This window comes from Myxocyprinus asiaticus, chromosome 26 (genome assembly GCF_019703515.2).
Source record: "Myxocyprinus asiaticus isolate MX2 ecotype Aquarium Trade chromosome 26, UBuf_Myxa_2, whole genome shotgun sequence".
NCBI lineage: Eukaryota > Metazoa > Chordata > Actinopteri > Cypriniformes > Catostomidae > Myxocyprinus > Myxocyprinus asiaticus.
Genome location: NC_059369.1, coordinates 24,472,501 through 24,484,546, shown reverse-complemented (window position 1 = coordinate 24,484,546; position 12,046 = coordinate 24,472,501). Strand labels below are relative to the sequence as shown.

The following is a 12,046-nucleotide window of genomic DNA, read 5'->3' as shown; positions in this document are numbered from 1 at the left end:
ATGAGTGAGACCTTTGTCGATCACATGATTGCAGTTGCGCTTGTTATATGGTAAATTCATCAATCCACAAACTATGTCCTCTGTATTTGTGTTTAAATATGTTTGGACTTACGTTAAAGTGAAAATAAAAATGTTAAAGCATGAGAGAATCACACTGCAAAGCACTGCAGACTTTACAGTGTACAATTTCACATACGGAGCAAGCCAAAATTCTTGCGAAGAGCAATTAAACGAATCAAGAAACTGTAGTGACAAGACTGCTTATCAACGCAGCCAAATAAATCTGTCAATGGGGGTACGCATGTTTCGTCACCCGCATAACCTCAGTTTGCGCGCGCGCTCTCTCTTAAGCGCACGCAAGGAGATATAGAAGCCGCACATATCAAGGACAGTAAAGATGGTTAAAATGAAATTTGAGGAGCTATGGTAAAAATGGTTTTCTTATGTTTTATCTATCAAAATGATGGACATCATTTGGAATTATCTGTCAGTGTTTACAAAGTGGAGGTGGAAATTTAACATTAACCCGGCAACTTTTCTGGGACTACATGACCCGTATAAACGAGTAGTCATGCAAGCCCTATATATAAATGTATTTAGTAAACGTTTCTACATTAAAAACATTTTTTATTACATTGCTGACTTAATAATGGACCATTTCTAAAGTTTACGGGATCTGGCTCTCATTTTTCTTTCCCTTCTACTTAAGAATTCCCACTCACTGTGGTGGAGCGGCAATGGAATTTTATTACTGTGAATTATTGTAAAAAAAATTGTTACACAATCATCCAACTTTCACAACTGTCCATTACCGCCAGAGCTGTTACCACACACAGCGCAAACGTACGGCACTTAGCAGTGGTCAAAAAGGATTTCCAAAATGGCTTTTGCATCATAAACTCAGAGATGTGGATTTGGACGGTAATGAAATTACCACACAACCTTGATGCATGTCAAAAAATAATATGTAACTTGGCTGGGAATTTTCTCGCGGGAGGTGGGTACCATCGGATTCGGATGGCAATAAAATCACTGACTACCCCCTGTAAATGCTGGAATTACCTCACTTCCCCATGTAAATTAATTGCCGTCCAAATAGAGCTCTGCAATGTAAAGCTCACCCAAGAACTAAAGAGTTCTTCTAATCAAAATGTTCCCCCACCACTGTTGTGCCTACATGAAACACATCCAACAGTTACAGTATGTAGTGTCCCCACATGCAGTGTGCAGCAACAAATTATACTGACAAATTTGTCCAATCCTTTCAACATACAAGTGTCACACCAATTGTTTGGTTCACAGATCAACAGTTAGAAGTATTTTGAGGTCCTGGTGACCAAGTCTAACACCATAGCCTATATCATATCCCTCAATCTAATCCTGTGAATCTCTGCAGAAACAGAAAATCACTGGTAAACTTCTGTAAAGGAGCCCCCAGTCTACTCTATCATGCTGCCAAAATCCCTTCCTGTATGCATAATTATTGTTTGCCTTGTGACAGCCTCATTAATATCAACTCTGGCATCAAAGGAAGGCTTCAGGGTGCAAAGCACAGCTAACCTGTTCAAAAGACGATAGCTCCCAACTCAGCATCATAATGAATATCTACATTTCCATTTTAAACAATAGCAACTCTAACAATAAGTATATTTTTCATCACCTGACAATTCAGTTTACTCTAGTTCATGAAAAACATACAGTACACATAGCACAACGATGCTTGAAGTAGACATTTAGATGTACTACATATTTTCAAAATTGACTACTCAGTGAGTTACTTGTTTTACTAATTGGTCTTAAGGAAGCCCTGTATAATTTGGCAGGTTTTAAGTTTACCTGACCTCAATTGGACACGTTTCTTCTTTAGACCTGTTCTTGCTTTTAAAAACATCTAGATGGAGTGCAAAGAAATGAAAAGATTCAATGGTCTTTAGACACTTTTTAAAAATGTAACTATTTTTAACTTGACAAACACAATATACATACAGTATAAACAGTATATATATATATATAGAAGAATCAGAATGAGCTTTATTGCCAAGTATGCTTACATATATAAGGAATTTGTCTTGGTGACAGGAGCTTCCAGTGTACAACAATACAAAAACAGCAACAAGACTTTTAAAAAATAATTAAAATTGAATAGATAAATAGATAAATATTGAAAAGAAAAAAGTATATATAGAATACACAATAGACAATATATATATATATATATATATATATATATATATATATATATATATATATATACATATATATATATAAATATATATATATATATATATATATATATATATATATATATATATATATATATATATATATATATATGATCACAAAGTATAGTCAGGACATTACTGATGTAAAAAAACAGCACCATCACTATTTGAAAAAAGTCATTTTTGATCAAATCTAAACAGGCCCCATTTCCAGCAGCCATCACTCCAACACCTTATCCTTGAGTAATCATGCTAAATTGCTAATTTGGTACTAGAAAATCACTTGCCATTATATCAAACACAGTTGAAAGCTATTTGGTTCATTAAATGAAGCTTAACATTGTATTTGTGTTTGTTTTTGAGTTGCCACAGTATGCAATAGACTGGCATGTTTTAAGGTCAATGTTAGGTCAAAAATGGCAAAAAAGAAACAGCTTTCTCTAGAAACTTGTCAGTCAATCATTGTTTTAAGGAATGAAGGCTATACAATGCTTGAAATTGCCAAAAATCAGAAGACTTCATACAAAGATGTACACTACAGTCTTCAAAGACAAATGACAACTGGCTCTAACAAGGACAGAAAGAGATGTGGAAGGCCAGATGTACAACTAAATAAGAGGATAAGTACATCTAGTTTCTAGTTTGAGAAACAGACGCCTCACATGTCCTCAGCTGACAGCTTCATTGAATTCTACCTGCTCAATACCAGTTTCATGTACAACAGTAAAGAGAAGACTCAGGGGTGCAGGCCTTATGGGAAGAATTGCAAAGAAAAATAAACTTTTGAAACAGAAAAACAAAAAGAAAAGGTTAGAGTGGGCAAAGAAACACAGACATTGGACAACAGATAATTGGAAAAGAGTGTTATGGATCTTAACCCCATTGAGCTTTTGTGGGATCAGCTAGACTGTAAGGTGCATGAGAAGTGCCCGACAAGACAGCCACATCTATGAGCAAGTGCTACAGGAAGTGTGTGGTGAAATGTCACCTGAGTATCTGGACAAACTGACAGCTAGAATGCCAAGGATCTGCAAAGCTGTCATTGCTGTACATGGAGGATTTTTTGATGAGAACTCTTTGAAGTAGTTTAAGAAGTTATAGTAATTATAATAGTAATTTTTCACGTTATTAATGTCCTGACTATACATTGTGATCATTTGAATGCCACTTTGGTGAATAAAAGTACCAATTTCTTTCCATAAGAGCAAAATCTGTAAATTATTCCAAACTTTTGGCCGTCAGTGTATATATATATATATATATGCAACACTCTTGGTGGGATGCTAAAAAAACAGCATAAGAAGCAACACAAAGGCCAACAATGTTTGTCTGCGTGTGTAAGGCTGTAGTGGCAGTGCCTTTAAGAGGGTTGAATTTAAAGACACATCTTTTTAGCGAGAGTTGTACTGTACAAACTGTCTAACTGCTAAAGCATTAATGCTAATTAAAGCACCATTGCTTGATACACCAAAACTAAAAATATAGACCATTTCAAGAATGTAAATGATAACAAAGAAAGGATTTCTCTGCTAAATGACTACATTTAATAGTAAATGACTTGCGCAGCTTCATTCATTATAATGGGAGTAATCTATATTCTACCTCTCAAACTTACAATTAGTTGGCATAAATTTTGTTCACCTACTAGAGATAAGACGTGTGCTACTTTGTGTTGTTTGTACTGTACGTATCCAGTCATCTCGCTTCACTGCAGCGGTTTTGTGTTCATTTGCGGTTGCTTTTTCAGAGATCTAAACACTTTAATTTCCATTAGTTCCAGGCATCCAGAGAGCATCCAGCCACCAAACAACATGGTCAAAATTTTTATAATGACATTTAATGAAAATTGTGTTAACGTTAGTAATGTTAATTGTGTTGAAGTCACTATGAAGGAAGTGCCCTCCGTTGTTGTTTTGAATGTGTATGACAGCTAGCAGGAAATGTTCAAGGAACAAAGACGTCACTTCCTTAAACTGACGAATAGTCCTTGAATGGTCTATATAAGAATAAATCTAACTAAATATTATGAATCAACTAGATTGTTGAACGAGTTGTCAACTAGTTGACCATCGTTACCCTTCCCAATTGTAATGAAGCTGAAAGACGTGCAAAGAATAAAGATGAACTGCACAAACATAACCGAACTGCACAACCATTATGTGGGGAGAAAAGATGAGAAACACTGCATTAGAGAAGATACACTGTATTAACTAGTCATTAAACCTCTGTGTGTCATTGGTAACACTGTTAAAAAACTCTTAGCCCAAATAGAAAATTGAAGAGTGAGCTTCTTCTATTTGAAGTATTACCAAGAAGCACAGTGTGTGAATGTCTGGACAAAGTCCAAGTGGCTGAACTGAGAAGCAGCTAATGAGAGGAGCTCATTAAAATGTTTGTGCAGGACAGGCAAAGGAAAGATGAAATGTGTTTAATGAATTCTTGCTTTTAACTTGTTTCTATCATCTTCCCCCAAGTGGTATTCTGCTTCAGTCACTTCCAGTTGCTAAATGGCCAATTAAAAACATGTTAGAAGTATTAAACTTCAGCATTACCATGGTAGTGGGGATGATGGTCCTTGCATGTTTGATAAAAAAAAAATAAAAAAAATAAACACACACACACACACACACACACACACACACACGCCTTTATTATTATTATTTTTTGTTTGTTTAATTGTATGACAGGACAGGACTTTGTGGGGTGGGATTTTGTAAAATGGGAACTTGGTAAGAATGACACCTTCACTTTGTGTATAGTTTTGGACTTAAGTGTTGTTTTGCATTGTTAAAGGCAAATGTTAGTGAAATGCTGAAGAATTACAGAAATCATAAGTGGGTCCTAAAAAGGTACACTCAGTATTTTTTGTTTATGTTGCACTGGCTGGTATGGAAGCTGTCCTGGATTAATACTGACAACTAGTGGGGTGGATGCAAAATCATTCAAAAGCAATTTTTTAGTAATCAAAGCCGTTGTGAAATGTGCTATTCACACTCATCCATTATTATTCTATTATTCTATTAGGAGCAAACGTATCCGATATCAGGAGGGTTACTCAAATAAAGTAAAATAAAGAGTAGTATTCAGCCGGTCTTGCGTTCTCAAGTATCGGCCCCCATGATGTGACCCCCACAAATTGGCAACTAATATATTAATTAAATTAATTAATTGACATGTGAATGTACATGATTTTAACAAATATAGACCAGTATTTCTTAATCCTGGACCTGGGGACACATAGCACTGCACATTTTGTATGTCTTCCTTATATGACACACCCAGTCCAGTTCAGTTCATTAAAGGTGTGTTGGATAAGTGAGACATCCAAAAAGTGCAGTGGGTCCCCAGAACCAGGGTTAAGAAGCACAGAAATACATCATCTGTCAGCACATGCCCACACATGATCTATCACTGACCTGTAGCAAAGCTGATGTTTCCAAAATATAATTTTTGTACATCCCTGGAAATACTGTGTTGAACGTTAACAATATACTGTGCTTTAGCCTTGTTCTGTTTACTCTGAAGCATGCCGAGGACAAGTGGCAAGCGCGAAACATCAGGATGATCTGCGAACGACAAAGCAGTTGTGCGAAGAGATAAGATGAGTCTGCTGACAGTGGGAGCAGGTTTTCTCGTCTAAACCGGTGGCTCTAATCTTGCTCCCTTGTTCTCTTGTTCTGACAGGCTGTGACAGAAGGAGAAAGCTGTCTCATTTTATGACACCAGTTCTCTTATATTGAGCTCATTTGTTCAGTGGGATGTCAACGATTGCAGTTGAAAGAAATAATGAGTAGTGAGGCAGAGAGAAGGAAACAGAGAAGAGGAATCCTTCACTGTGTTCCCTGTAGAAATACTGCAAAAACTTGCACTGAATAGAAGGAATGGGAATCGGAAGGAATTTAACGATTCTAGTTCTGTTTCTGATTTCCCTAAATGATTTCAGTTCCTTAATGATTTCATTTAAGATTCTTTTAGTAATCTTGTGGAAGAAAGAATGGTCAAATTAAATATTTTATTTCAAGTTGCGTTCGAGAACCGTTAACGGAAGCAAATCACATGACAATCACACAGTTCCAGTATTTTTCTGGTGTATATAATGGAACCAGTTCTGAATAAGCTGTGGCACTGTCTATACATAAGGAGCAGTTTTAAAATCCCAACCTTATTAAATAGGCCAAGTGATGATGACTTATGTGGATATTAACCTACTGGTATCAAATTGCCATATGATATGACATAGATTTAAAAAAGTCAGTCTATAAAAGACATCAGCCCAATGTACACCTCAAATCTAATCACCATGGTGCAGTTAAAGCATCTGATCCTATTAGAGACCATATAAAATCATCTAGTCTACACATGGCACTTTAAAAATCTAAATCTATCACCACACAAGCTGCTTTAGGCACCTGGGAAATAAAACTGATTTCATTTGAGTTTCACCGTAGTTACAATTGCAGTGTGTTCCTGCACATTTTCACATCAGTAAAAATGCACATACAGTAAGTCACGGTGCAAATTGATGCCTGGTGTGCATGAACATGAATATTTCATGGGCTGTATGAAAATAACACATTAACATTAATAATTAGCAGCAGCCTTTAACCTTCTCCAGAGAGCACAGCATTAGATTGTGAGTAACGGAGAGGCGTGAGGGAACAGTAACACTTATCAGTACCAGTGCCTGTGGCAAAAATCTCTTTGATTTTAGTCTGGGCTATTTGAATATTTGCCCTCAGACCAGCATCAATCTCATGGCCCTGCTAATCAACTAGAGGAAGGGTTTGAATTTCAAGAGACAAGGCTGTAAAGGAGAGGACTGTGAGTAAACAGAAGCTGAAGCCCATATTACTCAGTGTGATTTCAAAGGTTCATGTCTAGAAAAGGGAAGGGGAGAGTTTGCCTGCTCTTATGAATGCTTCATTACATAAAGGAAATATACTGACTATATTTTAATGATACTCTGAGTATTTTCCAAATGCCAATATATCCTAGATCCTTAACATTCTGATTTCTTAGAGCCAGAGTTTTTTTAAGCACAATTCCAAAGGTATTGCAGGGGGAATGTGGACAGATACAAAAAACATACAGTAATTTCTTAAAAAAATTACAATATTCTATATATGTAGATTTTATTTCTAATTGTGGTTGTGTTCTATAGTTGTTTTTTCTCTGTTTTGTTTTCCCCCACACACACGATCCAACAATGCAGTGGTATTGTATGGAGACCATTTACTTGTTTTGTGGAAGGAGCTGTAAAAATCACTATGAGTTTGACATTTTTGCTGGTGTGTTTCTACTGTTACCTTGTTGAATCTATTAGCTTGTAACAGAATAAGCAAATGCACTGCATATAAATCATCCCACCTATCTCTCTCTCTCATTTCCTTTTTCTTTAAAACATACATCTATGCAGTCAAAATTAGATTGAATACTGCATTTTGCACAGGTAGGAACATAACATCTCTGAACATGTAAAATCACAAGCAGAACATTGCTGCATTTGCAAGTGAACAGCATACACAGCAGAATCTCAGGTGTGGCAAAAAGAATGATAGATAACAGAAATGGAACATGAAAAGGGAAAATTCTAAGAGAAAGTTATGCACTTACAACAGATTGTGGCTTTAGTAAGAAAGCATCGGTCGGGACATAAATGCCAATGTAGTGCAAATGGGGCGGTGAACAGTCACAGGATGTAAATAATGTGCTTTCAATCAATAAAGATTTGTTTGCATTCTGCCAGCTGCATTAAAACAAAAGTGTTTGTCTATAAAAGTGGCTCTCAACTGCTTTTTTTCACACCAATTGACATTAAGTGCAACCAGCACAGTACCAAAATTGTTTCCCATACAAGGAAAAAATCAAACCTTAAAATCAAACATTAAGAATGTATTAATATTACTATGAACAACATGGCAAATTATTATCATGATATGAATAGAAAAAATTAAATTTTGTGAATGCATAAACATCAGCCTAACATATGCAACAATGGGCTAAGTAATGGATTAGTATTTGCAATATCACCATTACAGTTGTGTGGCAAAATACTGTAGATTTGGCAAGATGCCAGGCCTGTAACTTCAAAAACAAAAGACATGGGAAGCATTTTCTCTTCCCTTTTAAAAGATGATGAACCTATTCATTTGCTGCTGTAACTTTGCTGGATTATATGGTTACTGGAATTTTATTATTTGCATTTACCATTGTTTTTTAACCTGCTGTCAGAGACCCTTACAGAACAAACAGTCGCAACCCACAAGTTGAGAACCACTGGACTTTAAGATGGTCTTGCATCCAAAAAACCATTGTCATGAAGTACGTGAGTGGGCAGACACACACACACAGAAAACAAAACAAACACTAACAACTGTATCCTAAATCGGCCATATATTTTAAGGGGTTAACTCTGTTTGTGTCAGGCCAGATATTTTACAACTCATGCTCAGCCAGGTATTTAAGAACTCTAACCTGCGGTAATAACAAGGACCTCAGTAACATCAATTACATTCCCCAGCGTGCCGGGTGGGGAGAGTGAAATACAAGGAGAGGGGAGGAAGACACTCAAAGAATGATACAAGCAGGAGGAAAAAGAGAGACAGTGTTTTTATGTCTCCTATAAATCTGATTACACACTCAGTTAGAAACGGAAGGGAAGAGAGAGGAACATACTGTATTTGTGATGGCCATAGCTCAGAAATCTGCAGTGCTGTCTAACTGAGCACCAGCTTGCTAATGAAAAGAAAACCACAAACAGAATATGCAAGCCAAGCTTTGAAACACAGGTTATATTTAGATGAGTAGAGAGAGACTGCTATGTGAACACATTAAACGCACACACACACTTCTCGACTGTCTCACCACATCTATTCCTCATCTGAGGAGGGATTTACTGTGCTATGCTTACAGATAATGGCTTTGTTTATAGACCCTTTAATAACACAATCAAATTGGAACCAAGATTTGATATAGGATCATTAACCAAGAAGCAATGTTTCAATAGAAAATATTATTTTGAGACTTTGTAAAAGTTTCAAAAATCAGATTGCATATAACTGGACCTGGTGTTAGCAGACATTTAGAACTTTAATCAGTCATCTACAGTGAAGAAAAATCACAAATGCCAAAAATCTCTTTAATATCGCAATTGTTTTTCTAGACAGCAAGGAGATTAGTCTCCTCCTTCTCCTTCACAAAATCTCCTGTCTCCCGTCCTGCCACAAACCATGCTTAGACATCTTAGATTTGCTAATATAGTCTGAAATTAAAGAGATTTCAATATAAACTCAAACATTTCTCATAAAAATCTCCCAAGACAAAATTATCTGAGCTATGCTATTCACATTCATTTTATCATATGTAAACAGATGTCTCATTTATTTCTATTTTCATTTTTCCTAAGGACTTTCAGGAGAAACATGTAAGACAATGTGTAAGCTATACTAACATGAAACATAAGAAGTTTTGCAAGTTTCCAGCAATCAAAAAGCAATACAAGCCATTAAATGTTTCTCAGGGTGCACCTGCATTGAAGCAGACACACACTGTTTGGCACACTAACCTTCTTGGTGAAGTCCATGGCTTTGAGAATTGCCAGGTTGAGTGTCTCCAGCGAGGCCAGCACACCTTCATATTCCCCCATGTGTTTGGCAAAGTAGTCTGATTAACACAGGAGAGGTGAATCAGGAGAGTATGAAGTACTTGCCACAAACTTACAAACAATGAGATGAAAACGCAAGGTTTGACTTTATAGACAAATAAGCTGGGTATCAGTTCTTAAAACCTACTTTACCATGACTCTCTCTCTACAGACCTGGGCTAAACAGGAACAGGATGGGCTTAGGCAAAATGCCTAAATAAATGTAGTACTTTTACATTTGATACCCTGTACCCTGTAGTCATTGCAACATAACTAGTGGTCAACTCTGCTGTGCCAAACTGATAGGGGTTTTTAAAGACTGATGCAAATATCTAGAGAGAAAGATGGCTGATAAAATGGCAATAAATATAAGCAAAAATACTATATTTATATGAACAATTATGTTACACAATATTTACTCAAAAAATCAAAAAAATTAAAATAAATTGTGCACTATTCATTGACAAGGCTGTTGGTAGAGTTTGGAACTGACACTCGGTGGAATGACTACTGGTTAATTGGCATTTCAGGCAAAGGGCGATACTGATAATATAAAAATTGCCAAATATTGTCTGATTAATTGCCCTGCTTATACATCTCTCACAATTTGTAACACAAATCCATGCAACTGTTTGTAAACAAAACTCCATTGTTTCACACTATCGCATGCACACAGCTTTTTTGTAATACTCACCGCATAGTTCCTTAGTGTCAACATTACTAACACATCACAGGAAACGGGCAGTGTACAGAGACAGAACAGAGGCAGGAGAAGAAAGGGATAAGAAACAGAGGGAAAATCCCAGCATGCACGAATCATATCTATCTTACAGCACTGATATGGGCATACAGAACTAAACCCACTAAACTACATTTTCATTGATCCTCAGCATAAACCTTAAGCATATGATCTTTGAAATCACAAACACATTAGAAATCCAGAGTTACTGAAGTAACCTGCTTCATCAAAATGAATAAATCACAAAAGACAACGCATTTGACACTGATCTGGATTGATGAATGAAAACAACAGAGGAATAAATTACTGTGGACCGGACTAGGCAGTTAAATAAATGAGATGGTTTTTGAAGAGCGGGGACTTGAAAATGAATAACACCATTATAAGGACAAATCAATTAGCCTACCAACAAAAGAGAGGAAGGCAGTGCTACTACACCAGCAATAATAATAAAAAATAAAAACAATTATTTAGCTCTTGACTATTTTTTGCATGATAAAATAAGTTAGAAGTCCTGATGCTTTAAGAGATAAAAAAAGATAAGGGTAATCAATTACAGACTTATTGTCTCATAGTCAATCTTATGTGTAAATTGAGGATATTAAAGACATATTAATATCAAATAATATACAAGTATCTAATCATACTAATATCTCTCACATTTTAAGGCTGACGTGTGCAGTTTTAAGATATTGTTAAATGCTTTGTCTTATCACAGCAACATTAGGCCAATGGTGTGAGTTTGGGGTGGGATTAAATGGTTGCTCTGGAAACTGGTTAGAATGATAAATCTTACATGTGAATGTTATTATGCATGAGAATGACAGAGCATAACACAGAGAACAGGATAAAATGGGGGATGAGAGAAAGGACAGCAGGTACAAGGAATGAGAACTTCAGAAGAGAGTTTTGTACTGCCTCCTGCAGCCCTTTCCAAGGATTCTTTCATCCTAGCCTCTCTCCATCTCTTGCTCTTGCATTTTTCATCTTTCAGCTCTTTATACTTCCCCCCACCAGTTAAAATAGAAGTGTCATCAGCAAAGGAAAGCACAAAAAAAGATCATCAAAAATATATATGACATTTACAGGTGCTGGGTGGTGACTGAGATTGAACATGGCTAACAAACCTTTCTCATTTCAGTAGTACTGGCGCTCTTGACGCCTGACCAGTCTTATGAAAAAGGTATGTCCACCTTAGTGGAGGAGGGAAGCAAAAGGGAAGAAAGGGAAGTCTTTGTTGGCAGTATATCCCCCCAAGACACATTAGCACTGTGCTAGATAAGCTACATGGTCATCAGCTTCATCAGTCTGATTATTTCCTGTCTGTATGCTGATGGATGAGTATTAATATTTGGAAATGAGCCAAAAAACGGGGAGTGCTTTAAACGAATCAGAAGTAGGCATAGGATCCTTGGCAAAGTAATGTGAAAATAATGTCTATGA

At 36.4% G+C, this 12,046-nt stretch overlaps 1 protein-coding gene across 2 annotated transcripts in view; it reads right to left on the bottom strand.

The window, feature by feature from the left end:
- The window catches only part of necab2 (N-terminal EF-hand calcium binding protein 2), a 110,774-nt gene that overhangs the window by 48,899 nt on the left and 49,829 nt on the right, over nucleotides 1-12,046 (bottom strand). For both annotated transcript variants that reach the window (XM_051656628.1, XM_051656629.1), the window contains exons 4-5: nucleotides 10,559-10,584; nucleotides 9,787-9,884 (exon numbers count right to left, since the gene is read on the bottom strand). In XM_051656628.1, coding sequence (XP_051512588.1) covers nucleotides 9,787-9,884; nucleotides 10,559-10,584 — 124 coding nt within the window. The remainder of the gene's footprint in view (nucleotides 1-9,786; nucleotides 9,885-10,558; nucleotides 10,585-12,046) is intronic.